The sequence below is a fragment of the Diadema setosum genome, chromosome 15 (genome assembly GCF_964275005.1).
Source record: "Diadema setosum chromosome 15, eeDiaSeto1, whole genome shotgun sequence".
Classification (NCBI taxonomy): Eukaryota; Metazoa; Echinodermata; class Echinoidea; order Diadematoida; family Diadematidae; genus Diadema; species Diadema setosum.
In genome coordinates this window covers 32,257,366-32,277,603 of record NC_092699.1, presented here as the reverse complement: position 1 = coordinate 32,277,603, position 20,238 = coordinate 32,257,366, and the positions used below count along the sequence as shown (strand labels likewise).

The window sequence follows — 20,238 nt, the reverse complement described above, 5'->3', positions numbered from 1 at the left end:
CACACACACACACACACATACTGACGTACTGTACATGTACATGAATACACAACCACGCTACCCCTTGGCGATACCCTCTAGCTCATTCACAACTGTGGAAGATTGTGACGTACACACAGATCAGTGTATTGAAAGTTGAAACACTCAAAAACGAGGAATTTGGACTTTGCCCTCAAAGTGTATGACTGAGATTAAACAACGTACACAGCCTGAGCTGTGTGAGCAAGGCATGTTTTTTATTGGATGTGAGTAGGAATTGCAAGCGAGCACATGGCTTTGCTTATGTAGGGGAGAAGAATGTTCGCGAAAGCATGTGTTTCGCAATGGCATGGATACTTATACACGGCGCTTTCGTGGCTATGCATGTACGTGTACTGGATGGACGGAGGTCAAAACACACCAGTCCGAAGCTTGCTTTGTAAGTTCGATGTAAACGACAACTGATAGGGAATCTTTGAAATATTGTTGTGGTATTTTGGTAGATTTTTTGTGCAAAATATCGACAAAATCAAAGATCGCTTGAAGAAAAATTGTCCCGTTTATCAGAGGTCCCCGCCCAATTATCCAGTGAAAATAACATGCATTGAAAATGTTTCTGGGAAGCATATGTCATTTAAGCGAAGTTCCCGATTATCAGATGCCCGATTATGCGATGAATACTGTAATGTGAAACACCTTAACCCTAACTGAATTTCTATCATTTTATTTGGGTTTATTATCTGTTTATTTGGGTTCACTCTAATTATTAAGGTCAATGATCATCAGATGAAGTTTCGTCTTCATCCTTTCTATCATCTTCCTCTCACCTTCCCAGCTTTGGTTGCCACGACGATGATCTTGTGGAGGTTGAAGTCATCCCTGGTGAGGTAGTCGTCGTCGTCGCTGTCCTCTTCGTCCCTGAGGAGCAGCCGCTGTCCAGCGTGGGTGATGCCCGCTCTGCGGTGGTCGGCGGAGTGCGACTCATGTCGGCTCTCAATCTTCTTCTTCAGGTGGGCCATGTAAAACTGTCGGAAGAAATACAAGGAAAAGTAGAAATTACGCGGTGCGTAATATATGTCCCATAGCATTTTGTAGCAAAATGTACAATATAGGTCAAAAATCAAGGTCAAAGGTCAAAGAAGTCAAAGGTCAAAATTCTGTGTAAAAGTTTTGAAGCCCTCACCTAGTGCCATCACATAAAGCAAACAGAATCGAAATCGGGTTAGAAATGGCAAAGGAGTAGCATTTTGTAGCCAATGTACAATATAGGTCAAAAATCAAGGTCAAAGGTCAAAGAAGTCAAAGGTCAAAATTCTGTGTAGCAGTTATGAAGCCCTCACCTAGTGCCATCCCATAAAGCAATCGGAATCAAAATCAGGTTAGAAATGGCGAAGGAGTAGCATTTTGTAGCAAAATGTACAATATAGGTCAAAGGTCAAGGTCAAAGGTCACAACTGAAATTCTGTGTTGAAGTTTCAAAGCTCCCATATAGTGCTATCATATAAAGCAAACAGAATCAAAATTGGTTCATAAATGACAGAGAAGTAGCAAATTGAACATTTTGATCACACACGGACGCACGCACACACACACATACACACACGGACACACACACGTACAGAGCCCGTTTCATAGTCCCCTGCTCGAACTCGTTTGGCGGGGACAAAAATACGGATAAAATAAAACATACACAAGAATACCCTGTGTCTGGATGTCTTTTTGCTAAATTGTATGTTTTCAATTAATGCGCACTTTGGGAATATGGAAGATACATGGTACTGACATAGAAAATGAACATCCCCCCCCCCCTAGAAAATATTCTCATCAGTTCCTACATGTATGTATGATCTTCTCTAGAGCAATGTGATTAAAAATGAGAATGTGAGAATGAGATAACACATACACACACACACACAACTCACATACATATGCACAAACACACACACATAAACACATACACACAAAGAAGACTTCCGAGTATTGAGTCGTAATCAAAACACGGCAAGTGCCAAATTGTGTCTCGCCCATTCGCGTAGAAGAAATTAATGTTTTTCTAACTCCCAGAAGTTCATTGACCCACCTATGACCTTTGACCTTTTGGTGACCTTCAACTCCCCACGGGACATTTACCATCCAAGTTTGTACACAAACGGACAAAGGGATCAAAAGTTATGAGCCATAATCGAAACGCGGTGTTAAAAACTAACATTGGGCCCTAAAAGTTCGTTGACCCCTGTCTGTGACCTTTGACCTTGTAATGACCTTCAAACCCCCCCCCCCCCCCCCCCCCCCCCCCCCCCAAGGGATATCTACCATCCAAGTTTGGTCACAAACGGACAAATACATCAAAAGTTATGAGCCATAATCGAAACGCGCCATAAAAAAACTTAAAAGGACTGGTTGAAGTGGGGATTCATGTTTTGAACATTCCTAAGTGAGATAATGAAAAGCCTCTTATGAAATATGAAAGAGCATGCAAGTAATTATTCAACGTCTATTTGATGAAAATTGGTTTTCAAATGGCTGAGATATCCAAAAAAGTGCTAATAATAAAAGGCAACATGCCACAACTTTATCAGGATCTCTTTGTTTCACCTTGTTTTTGGATATCTCAGCCAAACTTTTGATACCCCTTAGAACTGCACGCTCTTTGACATCTCATAGAGTAGTTTCTGAGTATCTCGCAAAACGTTAAAAGCTAAATCCTCACCTCGACCAGAACTGTACACACCCTTTAACATTGGGCCCTTAAGTTCACTGACCTCTGCCTGTGACCTTTGACCTCGAGGTGACCTTCATGTTTGATAATATGCGTAACTTTGTATAACCCCTCTGCCCTCCGAGTTTGATTGAAATTGAAGTCCTCAGTAGAGAGTTATTCAAGTTTTTGTAGCGTTACGGACAGACGACGGACGGACAGACCCCACAGGTGATCCCTTAGTCTCCCCACACCTCTCCGGTGGGCTCGACAACTAGAGAACTTGAAAAGGATGAAACAGCAGCTTACCTGGAACTGGGCAAGTTGTGTGCTGAGTCTCTTGGTGAACTTATTGAAGATGTTTTCTGAAATAATGAGTTTGAGAAATATAATATCTAGGAACAAGTAGGCACCTAATCCTAAAGGACAAGTTCACCTTCATAGACATGTGGATTGATTGAATGCAGCAATATTAATAGAACACATCAGCGAGAGTTTGAGGAAAATCGGACAATCCGTTTAAAAGTTATGAATTTTTGAAGTTTCTGCTTAGTCAGTGCTGGATGAGAAGACTACTACAGCTTGTGATGTCACATGTGTACAACTATGTAAAGAAATATAAAGAAAATTGCAAGATATTCTTACTTTTCTCGCATAATAAAGGAACATTTGACTTCCCTCTTACAGGACGCAGGGGAAATAATATTACCCTTAAAATACGTCAGTGACGAGTCGAGGAAATGCGCACTTTTTTCAAAAAGTAAAATTTTGTGAAATTCTCTTTATATTTTCCTTATATCATTGTACGCATATGACATCATACACTCTAGTAGTCTTCTCATCCAGCAGTAACTGTGCAGATACTTTAAAAATTCATAACTTTTGAACGGATTGACCGATTTTCCCCAAACTTTCACTAATGTGTTCTCCTAATGTTGCTGCATTCACTCAATCCACATGTATATGAAGGTGGACTTGTCCTTTAACTGACATCTCTTAACATCTTCATTTTCTCAGTGGAAGACAGGCTAGCACCGACATTACAAATATCCTGCAATTCCCATACAGCAGTTCATGGAAAGCAAGTCAGACATTTTGTTTCCTTTGTTATCAAGAAGTCACATCATATGTGACCCTGCACCTCAAAACAAACAAAAAGTCGCCAGACATGAATTTTTAGTTAAGACCATATTCTGAAAGAGCAGACTTTAAGCTTTAAAATGATGTATAACTCAAATCAAATGGACTCTCCTAACCTATCTAAATATTGGAAAGAAAGCACAAACTCAGGAAAAGTGTGAACTGAGAAAAGAGGCTCTGAAGTACAGTGTCTATTCAAGCGCTTCATCTTTACCAAACTGTGCTGGCTGTGCGATGAATGGGACAAAAAAACAAGAAGTAAACCACCAGAGTAACAACAATGAAGGGATTATTAGATTAAACTGAAATTAAGCATGCCTCATTAACACATTCTGTCCATAATTAATGCCAACTTTCAAAGCAGTAGCACTATCCTTTCAAAAGTTATTAGGGTTGAAAGTGAAGAGTGTGGACAAGGTTTTTTCAGAAATGAAAAAGGGATTCTAAAGACACACCTAATCACACTATTCTACCAAAAATGTTCAAGATAAACTGCTAAAAAAACACACTTTCCTGCCCGTTTTATGATACCAAATTTTAGCATAATGTAAAAGAAGACCCGCTCTTTCAGAAAATATGAAAAAGTCAAGTTCGGCTAGGTTGACCCATTTCACTTATTTTTAGTCCTGCACAGAATATTAGTGTGTGCGACTTTATGTTCGTTTTGAGGTGCACTGTCACATATAGATGATGACTGGCGGGGGAGGGAACATACCGAATGTTCCACCCGAAGGGTTTGAAATGCTATTTAGGGAGGTTATAAGTCCTGAGACTAAGTCGAGGGACTTATAGCCTCCCGAAATAGCATTTCAAACCCCGAGGGTGAAACGTTTGGTACATGTTCCCGACAACAAAAGTCATCATCTGTTATCTTATACGGGCTAGTCAAATACATCAAATACGTACGTCAACGTCAACCAAACCACCAGCACAACGCACTCGATCGCTCGGTCGCGCAGCGCAGAGCCAAATTCACTGTGCGCACACGGTCCTGGGCCTTGTGTTATTTGTTACATGAAAATGTTTTCCCATGGGAGAACATTACAAAAATGTTCTGCCCATGGGCGAACATAACGAATGTACCTCCATCACGTGACTGTCTTTAGCCAATCACTAACCGGTATTTGACTAACCCATTTAATATAAGTGATTACAAATTGTAAGAGGGAGGGGAAACCATATTTTCATGATCATTTGAATATGGATGTAGTGTTTGACATGATTCTCTCTAGGAAAAAAGTAACTATCACAAAGATATAATCAAGAAAATATCTATTGTCTACTTCCGTCACAATATGACAAAGTCCATTATGACCTCAACACTTTTAATATTGTGTCTCTTGTACTTGTAAACATCCATAACTTTTGTAAATATTAACTCTGCATTGCTCTTTAACTCCACTGATATGATACTGCTTTATTTGATTCCAGACGTTGGTTGTTTTTACCTCCACTCTTGCCTCCAAATTCGTCCTCGAATCTTGCCTCGGTGACAGAGACGGGGAGATCCACCAGCTCCACCGACACGGTGTCCGCTAGTGACTCGTCCCTCACCCACATTACTTCCTCCTCGGCTGACGAAAAGAAGAAAAATTTCAATATTATCTTCCAGGCTGACAAAAAGATGCATTCTTATTTTTTGTCACACTTCGTCTGTTGAGAATGATAAGGGCGTTAAGTTGCCACTAAACCCATAGTGTTCAAGACAACTTAATGCCCTTCTCAATCTCAACAGATGACTTATGTTTTTTTTTTCTATTGTTCCATATTCCACATTTCATACAATTTTACATTCCACTTGATTTCCAGAGAGAAGTAAAACACAAAATAGCCAGTTTGAGATGGAAGTGAACAAATATTCAAGCAAATATCAATAACGTGTAATATGAGGAACCTAATAAAAAGCAGAAGCTTGCAGAATGTAGGCTCCATAGTAATGATATAAGTGTTTAGTAAAACGTATTAAAGATAATAAAAAGTTTTGGTACCTCAAAAATTTCCTTGTCTTAGTTTGTGTTTCAGGTTAAAGTACCTTTCATATAACTAACACTGTGAGACTTACTCGCCCCAAAGTGCTCTCATGTCTTAGTAATCATGCAATTAACTGCGACCAGCAGCCCCATACGCATAGCGACCAGCAGTCCCATACGCATAGCGTAATCGGGCTTCACATTGTAGCATTCAGGATCATGACAGATTTAGTATTGCGGGATAAATGTTAACTTAAAATCCCAAAAATTCTTCAATTTGAAGACTTACCAATTAAGGTGAAGTATTGAAAACAGGCTTCGGGCAATGTTTGGTTCTGCCTGTAGTCCCTTTCTGTTCGAATTGATGACTGAATGTGACTCGGCCGAGAGGACCTTGGGAGAGCTACATACACCATGTACACTGAATACTACAGCCAGTGCATGCGAACACATCACATGCGCACAAATTTCAAATCCCATATCAACGGATAAGATGTTTGTGTGCGCATGCGCTGGCCGTAGTAGTCAGTGTATGCATCGGTCCATGGTGTATGTAGCTCTCCCAAGGTCCTCTCGACCGAGTCACATTCAGTCATCAATTCGAAAAGAAAGGGACTATTGGCAGAACCAAACGTTGTTCGAAGCCTGTTTTCAATACTTCAACTTAATTGGTAAGTCTTCAAATCGAAGAAATTTTGGGATTTTAAATTGACATTTACCCGCGATACTAATTCTGTCATGATCCTGAATGTTACAATGCGAAGCCCCATTACGTTATGCGTATGGGGCTGCTGGTCGCAGTTAGCTATGCGTACAATGGGCTGCACGCTGCTGGTCGCAGTCAGTGGTTTCGTACAATATTTATCGACGCTGTACGGCGACGGCTCTGGTACGAAACCATTATTGCATGATTACTAAGACATGAGAGCACTTTGGGGCGAGTAATTCTCACAGACAACGTACTTTAACGTGAAACACAAACCAAGACAAGGAAATTCAGGGAAACTTTTGAGGTACCAAAACTTTTTATTATCTTTAATGAAGAGAAATTACAAAGCATAATCTATGAGACCTCAAAAATTTATGTAATGCACAAAAAATATATATATAGTGTTTGCTGGTGTTGTCACACCAGCTTCAATTTGAAGTGGGGGCACTGGATGACAAATACAATATCTAAACACATCAAAATACATGGCAGGAACTTTTGATGGCAATGGATACAGAGCAAAACCTCTTACAGGAAGTTGGTGCATTTTCAGTGCACATTGTTTAGAGGGGCAACAATAGGCTATTAGCAAGAGGTTTAATGCACTAGAGGATTTCTGTTTTTTCACTAATTGCAGAATAACACTTAAGCTCAAGGAGGGAAGAAGGAGGAATGGAAGAGAAGGGAAAGATATAGAGAATGGGGCAGAATTGGAGAAAAATGGTTATGGGGCATTGGATGTCACACCTCAAAATTACCCTACCTCATTAAAGGTGCCACGCTATGGTCCACCATATGGTTATTTTGTTTTGACCGGGCTAAGTCTGTCAGTAAATCTAAATTGTCTCTCAAAACCATACACACTGGTCTTTCTACAGTCTCTATTACATATTAATTAAAGAGAGCTTGTATTGTTTTTTAAATTGTCATGCACATAGCAGATTATTGCTAACGCACTTCCCTGCGCATGGCAGACTGTCACTATGCTGTGGGAATGTGCAAGGGTTAACAACATCCTGCCATGGGCATGACAATTATGTTTTGTTTTTTTTTTTGTTTGGTAGATGTGACTTACAGCCCACGATGAAGGAGATGGCATCATCTTGAGTCCTGATCAAAACACGCCCATTGATGGTCTTGTCTCTCATCTCATGGAGGTCCACATCAAGCTGTGATCAATGTAACAAAAGGTTTAAAAGATACAGTCAAACCTGTCTATTGAGGCCATCCAAGAGGAGATGAAAAAAGTCGCTGTTATAGACAGGTGGCCGCTATAGACAGTTATCTAAAATGCTTTTTCTCTTAGAGGGAATTGAATTTAGTGGTCGTATACGGCCGGCAAGTGGCTACTATAGACAGGTGGTCACAAAGAAAGGTTTGACTGTATTATAACGACGAGAACCTCTCATTCAAGTTACCCCATTGAGGGCGAGCTGATTTAATGCACATTTCCCATAGACATCTTATTGCTACAGCTACAATCATACAGTCTCCACAAAATTATGGGGCTATTCCATACAGACACTATTTTTTAAGGCACCACAACAACTTATTATGTTATTGTTTTGTTTCGTTTTTGATTTAATTTCTTTATTTCTTTAATGAAGATGATAATGGATTGAAATTAATTTGATTTTATTATAATCTAATTTGATAATATACTGTAAAAGTGGATATTTTCGTGCGACTAATTTTCGTGCTCAGCAGGATAAGAAGAGTTTCGCACGTTTTTAATTCCGCGGTATCAAGACATCAACTACAGGAACATATGAGGAACATAATTGGCAAGCAAAAGTATTGGCATGCTTTTATTTTCACGCTAGTTTCTGATTGCGCGAAATGCACGAAAATTTCCACACCGCGAAAATTTCCACTTTTACAGTAAGCTGTTTTCAAGACTCTTACACCTAAAAAACCAAGTGCATGTAAAATTTACTCGTGTTTGAGGATTTCAAGGTGCATGCTGGTGAACTGAAAATTGTCTAAAAAGTTTAAATACCTGAATTGCTGATCCGTGGCTTCCAGGCAAGGTAACGTCGTTGCTATAAAGAATGTCACTTCCATCCAAATATTCTGACCGTAGTTCTATGATCTGTAATACAAAAACAGGGCAAAATGATTGATTCACATAGTCAAGCTACAGGTGCGTTCAAGCGCTCTGTTGAAAAAGGGTACCCCAAGAGCTATTTCTAATCATCAAAATGAATAGTCTTATCATTTGCCAGACATTTGCCGTGTTCAAGTCGTGACTTCCGAAATCTCCTCACCCGATGCCTAAAGGTCAGGGGACTGTTTTATGAAAGTTGTCAGCCCAGGTGACAACTTGACAATTTCAACTCCCTAGAACTTGCCTCTCAAATAGTGGCTTGACTTGTCCAGTATGAGACACTCTACTTGCTTCTTTTGCAATCACGACAGCAAAGAAGGCCTTGGACAAAGGCTAAGCCCCTTTCCAGCATGGTGTAAATATTCACAATTGAATGACAAGCACCTTAAAAATCAAAATAACAACAACAACACCTAGCCAAGGGCAAGCTAATATTCACATTGCCAATCTTGCTTTTGAAATTACTTTTTTTTTTGTGCATCAAAATTAGAATAATAACAGACACAAAACATCATTAATCTCACCTTTTCCTTGCTCGCAGCTGTTGATATCACAAATCTCTCCCCCAGAGTAGTGCCACTGACAGCAGTTGTCTGGAGTAAATATAGAAGGAATAGACAGATATATAATTTTTGTTTTTAAAATTGGGATATCCCAGGCCTTTTTAACACTGTAAAGTCAAGATTAGACATACAACATACATCCACATAATTTTTCTTTTTTCTTCTTTTTCTTTTCTACGGAGGAGTGTGCATTGCTGTTATCCTTGTCACCTAGAAGCCAGGTTACACACTGCTTTTTTAATCCATTTGAAAATATCTACTCTAACAGTGGAATTTTTCAGAGTGGAAAATTTTGCACACTTTGGGCAACATGAAACTAGTGCAAAAATACAAGCACAGAATTGTTTTTCTTGTTATATGCAATACTATTCTACATATCTGACTTCTGCAGAATCTAAAGCTTAATTCAGTCTTACCTGGCTTAGCACACACACACAAAATACTCATGCAAAAAAATTCTGCTTTCACAGCATATCGCTCAGTCTAAAAAGTTCTCTTTTTTTTTTCCAAATCGAGAAAGCGAAGCATCAAACAGAATCTTTTGCAAACTTTCTGAGGTATGTGACTACAAGTCGTGACACAAAACTTTGTAAAACCACTGTAACTCACCTTTGGGAGGTCCCTGAGGAGAGACAAGCTCTGACCTTCGACCTCCAGCAGTGCATGATGGTCCGCAGCCAGTTGGAGGGCGAATACGGATGGACCGGAGACGGAAGAGTACAGCCCTCTGATGAGGAAAGGGGAGTTGGACTGCTGGGCCAGGCCCAATCCCTGGAGATTGGGGGAAGAAAATAGCAAAACATAACAAAATGATTCAAACAGGCAAAAGAAATCAAATCTCAGTCTCAGCTAGCCGGATAAGATTGGGTACAGATGAAAGCAACAGGAAAGAATTTGTGCATATGCAAGGAGGAGGCAGGCTTGAAATCAGACAAATAAATGAAAACAACCTGGAAAAAAAAGAAGAAAAGAGTTATGCCGTTCCTTTTCTTGAGACATTTACATAAAACAACAATCCTTAAAAACAAAAATAAATTAAGAAAAATGGATCTATGATGGTGAAAGGCATACACTCAAAACCTGACTGGCTTTATAAAGGTTGTGTCATTTTTCCAGCTTTCCAGCCCATATGAAGTAGGCTGAACTTAAGTACAAAAAAATTCACAACAGTCGTGTACCTAGTCTAATGCTATTACTTCAAACACAGTACATCTATCATTTGCGAGGTGTCAGAATCTGACCTTCGCCTGTGACCTTTGCTGATTTTAACTCAATTTCTGCTGTCATTTCCCTTGTCATATTCTGTCTTTACCCAAGGTTTATTAGAAATCACAATGGGAACTTCTTCATTCAGAATGAAAGAGACAACAAAAGATACAACATACTCTAGCGTTCTCGATGCGCAGACACTGCGATAACATGACGACAAAAACCAATGCAAAGCACTTGAATACAAACAGGAGAATGTCCACAAAAACAGGACGAGAATATCAACCACTCACCGCTGGTGAATTTGCCAGGAAGCTGTTCTGTTCCCCGATGGAGAGGTACTGCAGGGTGCCCGAGGCCGACTCCACGCACACAAAGTAGCCACCGGAGACCACGATGCAGTTTGGCGACTTGCCCACCCACACGGCCGAGACTGGAGTCTGGAGACGAAGGGGGGATTGGCCAAGCAAAGAATATCGTCAGACCTCACTCGCAAAGTATAGCAGTTGTTTGTCAACCCTTTAATCTTTTTTCAAAATAATCTTCTCTAAATGAAAGTTGCATGTTGTAAGAAAATCAATTCAACCCAGCAGTAGCACTTTGTATAATGAGATCCTTCAAACTGACAAATTATGATCATAAAATCGGGTATTACAGGTATACTGTATGAGTTTGCAACAACAACAAAACTCGAAGGAATATGTTCTAGATAGACTTATGAAAATGATTTACTGAATCCTGTAATTTGCTATATCACTTATCACAGGAAAACAGAATTTGCTCCATCTGGGCAATGAGAAAACTGTTTGTTACATCAGTTATTTTGTTATATCAAATCTCTCTTTTGTCTCTTAGTATTTTGGATCATCAAAGACCGAGGAGGTAGCACAGACTTTGTCAACTTGACATGCATCAACTTTCATAGTCTGCACAAACTAATGAATAACAAGCTCTTTTGTTCACTCTTCCAACAACATGTGTCACTATAATACCTGTGAGATGGGGTCACCATTCTGAGCGTCGAGCGCGGCGATAACAAAGTGTGAATTCTCCACCACTCCGATGGCATACAATGGAGATTCTGGCTGGTTGTCATAGTACAGCCACTGGAAATCAATGGAGTCACTGGAGAAGAAGGTAGAAGATCACAACAGTAATTTGTCAGTTCATATTCTCTGAGGCCTTCCATTGTAAATAATCCATTTGATGTGCAATGCACAAATATAAATTTGTGACATGTGTTGAGTACATAAGAAATTCTGTAAATTCACAAGACAAGCTGACTATAAAATCAATGACGTACTTTAATTGCTTTGAAACAAAAATAATTTTTCTTTATCCAATGATGGCACAGTATTGGAAATTATATGATTCATGGGGCTAATGAATCCAGGAAACGCTTCCACAAAATCAGGTATATTCTGTAGAGAGAAAGCACAACTGGACATAATTTCATAAGAGGTGAAAGAAAATGAATATGGCTTGAATGTAAAATATCTGGCAGCTGACTTTATTGTACAATTTTGTTATTGAAGTTACCAAAGAGGCAAAAGAAAAAAAGAGTAATTATACAAGTCCAGATCGAAGTTGTCACCGATATATTTCTGTGCACCTGATTGCATACGTACACTATACAGTCTCCATCACATCTATTTCTACTCTGATAAGCATAATGACAGAAAACACACTCTGATGTCAACGTGCTATACCATTGCAAACAAACTTTCATCTATCACCGCCTAAGGGACACAAGGGGTTGGGTGACACTTCATGTGACATTTGTGGTTGGTACGAAGCACTGTCATATTTTTAATGTGACATGTTTGCACACTGGAACGCAGAGCTGTAATCTCACCTCTCTTGGTGAGCATACATCCAGGCCCTCTTTCCGGTCTTAAAGGAGTAGCTGAAGACATGATTTTTCACTGCCATCATGATGTTCTTTGAGTCAGCTACCGCAAGCATAGCAGTTGCTCCATCACTGTAAAAAGGACAGTAGAAGAAAACAGTTGTAGTGTATGCATTTTAAATGTTCTGTCTGTACTCTCCCTTCAGCCCTTGTATTAATATCTGCTACTTGTACTATGATTTGTTTTTGATACATGGCAGCTAAAGAAGCAATGAGTGCTTATAAGCATGCCACTAAGGGACCAATGACTCTAAGTCCTCTTCAAAGAACTACTGTAAAATCTTTTATTTTCGCATACAGATATATTCATGAATGAAGTTGTACACATTTTGGCGAGATGATGTTTGCAAGATTTGACACCAAGGCTATTGTAGGTGCATTAATGGCTGTCCGTTTGCAAAGTTTTTTGTGTGTTGTAAAATCTGCAGTCTAACAGTGATTCTCAAAATTCATTATGCCCTCATGAGAGAGGACATAATCGCAGGATGCAACTACCGAGGGACTGGAATTGTAATTGGGAATGAATGAATGATGACATCACAACAGTCAGTTCACAGCTGTGGTGTGATGTGTGCATCTCAGGTAACCATGGTTGAAAATATAATGTTTAATGCCTCAGAGATGCACTACTGTACAGAGATGCAAAAGATTTATCATTGCTGATGAAACCTAAAAACGCAGTGAAGGGATTGTCTTTATCTAAAATGTGTGAATTGCAGGTAAATGTCATTGAACAAGTGGTCACAAGAATACCCCTCTCTTGAAATCCTAATCATATTTAGAGGGCCATCTTGATTAATTATTTTCTTATTTTTTTGAGAGAGAGTCATTTGCCATGGATCCCATCCGAGTTTTACCTGAGGAGTGATGAGCTTCCCGGTGAGACAGGGGTTTCCCACTTCAGGTATCCCGTCGTCGAATTCCACACTCGAAGGAGACGACCTCGACCAGACAGCGTCACGATACCAGCTGGGGGGCGGGAGAGACACCAGCACATGCAGGATAAATGAATGGACTTCTACAGCATAATGTTGCCATTTGCCTTTTCTGTTTGTGCTGGATCTCCGTGACATTTCAAGACTTTGTGATTTGAAATTGTAAAACCTAACACAATCACCTGTGTTGTTCATATTTCAGGAAATCTAAAATGCATTTGTTGGCACGTTACAATCTGGTGGCTTTGAGCTGGATTGTAACTCAGACCTGCCCTAACGTGATAAGACACTATATTAAAAGAAAAAAAAAATGTCTCTTTTGTTATTTTTCCTTATTGCTTAATATATGTATTATACAGTGCACTCATGCTATATCTAGCACAGTAATAACAAAATTTCATTACAACAAAGCGTGAATGCTGGTCCCCAAGTTATTATTACTATTTACATACTTTATTTGTTCAGCTGCAACAAAATTTTGAAATAACAAAAGAAAACTACTGGTCCCGAGGACTTTGTTGCAACGGGCCTTGCCTGTATGCATAACACATCTTAAGGATGTCTATTAAAAGACACCATTTAACAATATGGTGGCTAAATTTCAGAAATCATTAAAATTTGCTGGCTGAGCTTAAGATGATGTCCAAAGGCATGAAAAAGACATAAAGTCAAGCGTACAGAAGATTTGAGAAACATGCTGTCATTATCAAGATAACTACAACTACGATGCTCACTGTTTACTGAATGGTTTACTCAAACACATATATCCCATTTTGAAAATATCGTTTATTTAACAGTGCTGTTACCATATCATGTTGTTATACTGAGTATCTTCTTATCTCTTGGTGACCAAAATCTATTGCTAGTTGGCTCATTTGTTAATTATTATGTTGCAGTGTAGAGAGCATTTAAAAAAAAAGTTGCTGAAGTCAAAAGTAAAATAAAACACATAATCTCCTTACCATCTGCAGGGGAGTAAATCATGGTGCTGATGACCCCATCCTGACCTCTGCGCAAAATGTGCCGCCAGTTCAGCTGACCTGCAAGGTTGATGCTGGCGAGGACGTTGGATTCTGTGGCGACGAAGATCTGACGCTTGTGCTTGCTCTGTTCAAAGGCAGAGAACTTCACACTTCCAACATACTGGTGCCTCCTGTATGTGTGACAGATAATGTGCAAGATGTGAAAGGGACAGTTCACTATTGCATGAGAGCATGGACAGAACAGCATGACGTGTGATGTGGGTCCTTTGTTGTCTGCACAAGGGGGAAAATGTTTGCCCAGTTGAATCAGTCTTTGTTCGCAGCCCACTGGGATATGCTCAAAAACCATGACTAGTGCAGGCCTACAAGAATTGAGTTGCTCATCAGCAAATAAATATTGATTGCTCTGTTCAATGTTGGCTAGATTTAGAGACATGGTCTTACATATGTACTGTGTAGGGACTGTAACCTCAAATTAGCTGAGCAGAGAGTCTAGATCTTGAGGATATGAAAATAAAACTAAAAAGCTGACATTTTCAAGTTCAATCATAGTTTCATTCAGCAATTCAGGGAGCATGAGTTAGCAGAATTCAGAACTGACTTGTCCAAGGCATGGACCATCTCTGGGCCCTAGATTTCTATGGCCATGGTTGAATGCATAGAAATCATGGTGTACCAGCTAGTGCAGCAGCCCTGTGCAGGACTCAGCTAAGCAGGAGTAGGACAGTGATGACAGCGATCGCCGTTAAATCCCTAGATCCCTGGTCATACTCGTGATACCATTCCACTGCGTGTATGTACTAATACTACGGCGGCTTGCCTGTTTATACTAATAAATTCAGCCCCATCAAGTAGAGTTGGGGCACCAGTTAGCTGCAGGGGTCCAGTTTGTGGCACCCCTAGGAATATCTAACCATATCTTCAAAAGTAGAAGGGTATTTTTTTTTTCCTAAATTGTTTTATTTGAAGAGCAACTGAAGAGCTTTCTTTTGATACCAGAATCATGAAATAATTTGGATGGTGGCCTTCATAATTCTAATTTAAACCATCTGTGTCACACTGTTTTTAAAAAAGTATGACTTTCTTAACAAAACGTTAAGATTTTGTTCTGTTGCTAGGCAACCACCATCATCCCTTGTTTGTATCTTTATACAAAATCTTACTATGAAAAGAGGCCTGGCATGGTAAGGATTCCTTGTGTAACTGTGTTAAATATTCTAAAATTAATTTCCTTTGTCAGTTTTGAGGATTGCAACAGTGACCAAAATGTCGGGGATGGGTCCGGTTTGCGGCACCCCTATGGGATTTACACACATAGTGCTATTTTACGTCAAAATGGGTGGAAATTGATGAAATACATGCGATCTTGAAAAACTATGAAATCGTGAAGGATCGAGATAATGAATCCAAATAAAGTTCTAACAAGCTGAAAACTAGTTGGACCATCAGAAAATATTTGGTTTTTGCAAAATTTTAATGTTTGAAGAAACCAGGGGACATTTTTGTGTGGGGTGCTGCAAACTGGACCCCCCCCCCCCCTGCCGCAAACCGGGTCCTCTTGGTGGTTGCAAATTTTCTACACAAAATTGATTATTATGACTAGGGTAATTGTCCACCATACAAAATTGTGATGCAGTGTCAAAGGCCTTTGGTACTTCTTCCAATAAAAGAACAAATTATTTAATTTCTGTTGCCTGTTTTACCAGAATACTACGATACCCTTGAAAAGACCTTAACCTGCCGCAAACTGGGTCCGCTACTCTAGCGTTCAACGGTAGACAAGCACAGCGGAGGGACTTTCTTTCACAGCACAATACTCATGAATGCAGCCCCACCAAACGGCATCTAGACTAGGGTATCTAGAAAAGTCTGTGCACAATTGATACAGCGGTGGGGCCGATTTCCACAGCACAGCATGCATAATTCGACCTTCCTTTCTCCCTTTTTTTCCTTTATTCTTTCTTTTCTTTCTCCCTATCATTCTCGGAAAGACTTCCTAATGACAAAGTCCCTCGACTAATTCAACCATAAATAAAGCAAGTGGTCCATGATTCGGCAGGGTTCCATGAATCAACCACTCTTACAAATAAAAATTCACTGAAATTCATGAATAAAAAATGGCGCATATCAAGTGCGAAATTCAAACTATGCAACTATCTCCACACGTGTTCCGAAGAGCACAACAGTGGGCCACGTCGCCGGACCCCCGAAATCGTTGTTGAACCCTCCCGGGTCAACTCGCACAAGCAGTTCAACGGGTAAGTAACAGGTAAGTAAAGTTGCATAGCAACACATATAGACTCGTTTCATTCCAAGTTTTAAAGTTACTAGTCCGTTTATCTGCATTGAATCTATACAACAAGTACACTTACAGCCATGATTGCAACCGTTTCTGAGATAACTTGAGCGTTTACGCGATATTTATATTTTGCATGCCACCCGTGCCAGAATTTCCTGCATCACCAAGGTTCGGACGCAACGTGTCGTGAATGCATTGAATCTCTCGCACAGCTGCAGCGTGCGAGTATAAGGATAGTACCGCGCTCTCGTAGTGCGATGTACTACAGTATGTATACGGTTTCGCCCCCGCGTAGCCCGCGCGCTGATACATTCACATAGGCAGGGCGAGCGCACAGCGCGGTACGTCGCGCATGTTGATGCACGGACATATGGGGCCGAACAATGAGTACAGGGGGCCGAACCATGGTTGCAGCGCAAGCGTTCGGATTATGCACGCTATTATGCTTCCGCTGCTTATGATGACGAACATTGGGCCACTTGCTTTACAACCCTAGTATTAGTAATTTACTAGATCCATTCTAATTTATAACCCTAATCTAAACCTATATTATACCTAGGGTAAGGGCACCAGTATTCGGTCAGGCACCGGTATTCGGTCACTTATCACTAGTCACCAGCTAGTAAGTTCAACTGTCACAACACACGCAAATCACACTAATTCACATACTTACACACTCATTCACAACAGGAAACTCCCTTAGCCTCCTCCAAAAATCCATCCAAAATCCCAAATTTTACCGTCAAAAGTGCAGAATCGGCGCTACTTTCCAAAAGCGCGCGTGGATGAGGCCCAGTTTTAAGAGTACGGTCGCCGAAAAAGCGCTAAAAATCGAGAAATATGCCGTTCTCTCGCGGGATTTTTCGCTTATCGCAAGCTTGGAGTGTAATGGTATCCTCAAAAACGCAAAAGAAAAATAAAATGTCCGTACGTGCCGATACAGTGTCCCAATGTACAAGGGTTGAATGCAAGTGCCGAGGCCCCAGTATTCGGTCACCAACGGTCGCCGCAACTTCCCCGATGCAATTTTGCGCCAACAAGGTAGCGCGCGCGCGCGTTTTTCAGCTGCCTTGAACACGCATTGACTTTGAACGCGCACATCGCGTGACCGAATACTGGAGCCGATGACCGTATACTGGGGAATTTTCAAGGTGAAATATTTCGCGATTTTGTGCAATTCTGTGAGATATTTAACGAAATGAAAGTTGAGATTAAAGAAATTTGATATATTTCACATACATTGCTGTAGATATGATGTATGTATGTATTATTTTAGTTTGAAAAATATTGCAAAAAAGCTTAAGTGACCGAATACTGGGGATGTTACCCTACATTTGTAACATAAAACCTTGCTTGCTAACGCATGGATGCACGCGCACGCACTGCGGCCGCTAGGCAGCGAGTGGTGGGGCCCATTTCACAATTTTGCCTGATTCCTGTTTTTACCACAGCAGATTTTGGCTCTACGCACAGCTACACAGGTTGCTTGTTACCAAACACTGCTTCACCATGTTCACTACTACTACTAGCTAGGACAGTATCGGATATAGCATGGCCATGGCCATGGGGACGGACCGTGACCGCGACCGCCGGCTGACTGCGAACACAGACACAGCATGCACACACAGGCTCGCTCGCAGTGCAGTGCAGTGCCCGGTAGAACAGCAAGTGCAGACACATGCATGGCCACTAGTATTAGAGTATTGAGGCGAGCTAAGCGAGCTAACTTAGAAGTGACGGCAAAATCGTGAAATAGGCCCCACCGCAGTGCGCGTGCACCCGTGCGATGCTATGCTGTGGAAATCGGCCCCACCGCCGTATGTATCTCGCGTAAACCCCGTTTGGTGGGGCCGCATTCACGAGTATCATACTGTGGAAGAAAGCCCCACCGCCGTGCTTATCTACCGATGAACGCCACACGGTGGGGCTGAATTCACGAGTATAAACAGGCGAGCCGCCGTAGTATTTGTACGGATACGCAGTGGTGGGGCCTATTTCACGAGTATGCCGAAGTGACTGCCGAGAAGATAGGCCATGCGCATTTGCTAATCAGCATTCCTATCCGCACAGTTCATTACAATGTACAAATTAGTACACGTTTCTAGTCACTCACCAATCAAACTTTCCTGTCTGATCCTCATAAAGGGCACAAGCAGCTCCGAAAATGACTGCTACCACGATGAATTGAAAGAACGAGGAGCCCCTGCAAGTCGCCATCTTGATTATGCCGGAGTGTATGGCGCCATCTACGCCGAACGCTCAATCAGGCTGCAATCATGCGGTGCTATTATGTACAATCAAGGAGGTATGAGAGAACCATACCTCCTTGGTTCAACGAAGAATCCCTAACGATGCACGTGCACAATCTCAGGGGTAAAAAAAAAAAAATCATAATGTTATGCGTTTGATGAATTGTATATTCTTGTTGACAGAAAAAAAAATCCGTCTGTCCGGAGGAGTATTTCATTTTTGACGTTGGAGCAGGGAGACCTCTCTTCCACCTCCGTGGTTGGAGGCCCCGTTCTGTAGCCAGTCCAATAAACTGAGTACGCAGTCTCCGCGGAACCTAATACATAATGTACATTGTATTATACCGGTATTTATCCCACAGAACTCTTAGTTCTGTGATTTATCCCCGACAGCCAGATTACAGACCGATCTTTTGGTCAAATATTCTTACAGCCCGGTTGCAGTCTGCTCTCTCCAAAATATACCTTCCCCCTTTTTTAAAGGTATTGTTTTGGTTGAGATTGGGATTCAGGTTTAAAATTTGTGCAAGAAACTACTTATATGAAATATTAGAGGACATAATTATACAAGTAAGAGAAATTTGATAAAAATCGGTATTGAAAAGGCTTTAAGATATCCCCAAACAAAACAAACCAAAGTGGTACCTAATCCAACCTTTTATTAAGACATTTAAGTGTGCGTCAAAGTTTTATCAATCGTGTACATTTTACTCCCATGAATTTAGAATTTGTTTTCTTTTCAAATGTCATATGATCAATCTTACTGTTTATCGGCGTATATGTATACAAATTACAAGCATTTAAAGAAAGTTTATAGGACTTAAACCAACGTGATACTTTACCAATTTCAAAATACCGTTCAAAGTACCGTTTAAAGAGAATGCCCAATGAGACTATAGTCGGCAAATAAAACAAAAGAAAGAAGCCCTTGTAAAAAAGTACCATTAAGTACCATGGTATTACTATGGTATTACCATGGTATTACCATAGTAACCATGGTAAATTCATTTGTACCATAGTACTACCATAGTACTACCACAGAAGTACCGTACGGAATAGGAAAGTACTATTTGAAAATATAGAAGTACCATAATGTACCATAGTACTACCATGAATGTACCATAGATGTTACGGTATTACAATGAAATTACAATATTTATTATATGGTTGATGTTATACTGAACAGAGTGCCATCCTCACACGTGATACTTTCCTGGTTCTCCATAGTACTTTCATGGTTCTCTGTGATACTTTCATAGTACTCCATGGTACTCTTGGACATTTTCATTGCACTTTGTGGTACTTTCACAGTTCTCTATGGTACTTTCATGGTACCTTATGGTACTTGTTTGACTGGCATATGGTACTGCTACCATAATCTTGCAAAGTTGACTGTACAATTGCCCCAAGAAAGTCAAAAACATTGAAAATGATAATTTCCTCTTTAATAATCTAATCACTTAAGCTTGGCCTTTCATAGCATTGGAA

The 20,238-nt window shown here is 40.4% G+C and overlaps 1 protein-coding gene across 1 annotated transcript in view; it reads right to left on the bottom strand.

Moving 5' to 3' along the window:
• LOC140239314 (ER membrane protein complex subunit 1-like) overlaps nucleotides 1-18,726 on the bottom strand; it is a 32,208-nt gene extending 13,482 nt beyond the window's left edge. The window contains exons 1-13 of the mRNA XM_072319186.1: nucleotides 18,615-18,726; nucleotides 14,182-14,372; nucleotides 13,142-13,253; nucleotides 12,231-12,356; nucleotides 11,368-11,500; nucleotides 10,669-10,815; nucleotides 9,776-9,937; nucleotides 9,128-9,196; nucleotides 8,496-8,588; nucleotides 7,572-7,665; nucleotides 5,266-5,391; nucleotides 2,987-3,042; nucleotides 807-1,004 (exon numbers count right to left, since the gene is read on the bottom strand). Coding sequence (XP_072175287.1) covers nucleotides 807-1,004; nucleotides 2,987-3,042; nucleotides 5,266-5,391; nucleotides 7,572-7,665; nucleotides 8,496-8,588; nucleotides 9,128-9,196; nucleotides 9,776-9,937; nucleotides 10,669-10,815; nucleotides 11,368-11,500; nucleotides 12,231-12,356; nucleotides 13,142-13,253; nucleotides 14,182-14,372; nucleotides 18,615-18,718 — 1,611 coding nt within the window. The 5' untranslated portion in view covers nucleotides 18,719-18,726. The remainder of the gene's footprint in view (nucleotides 1-806; nucleotides 1,005-2,986; nucleotides 3,043-5,265; nucleotides 5,392-7,571; nucleotides 7,666-8,495; nucleotides 8,589-9,127; nucleotides 9,197-9,775; nucleotides 9,938-10,668; nucleotides 10,816-11,367; nucleotides 11,501-12,230; nucleotides 12,357-13,141; nucleotides 13,254-14,181; nucleotides 14,373-18,614) is intronic.
• Nucleotides 18,727-20,238: the final 1,512 nt, after the last annotated feature.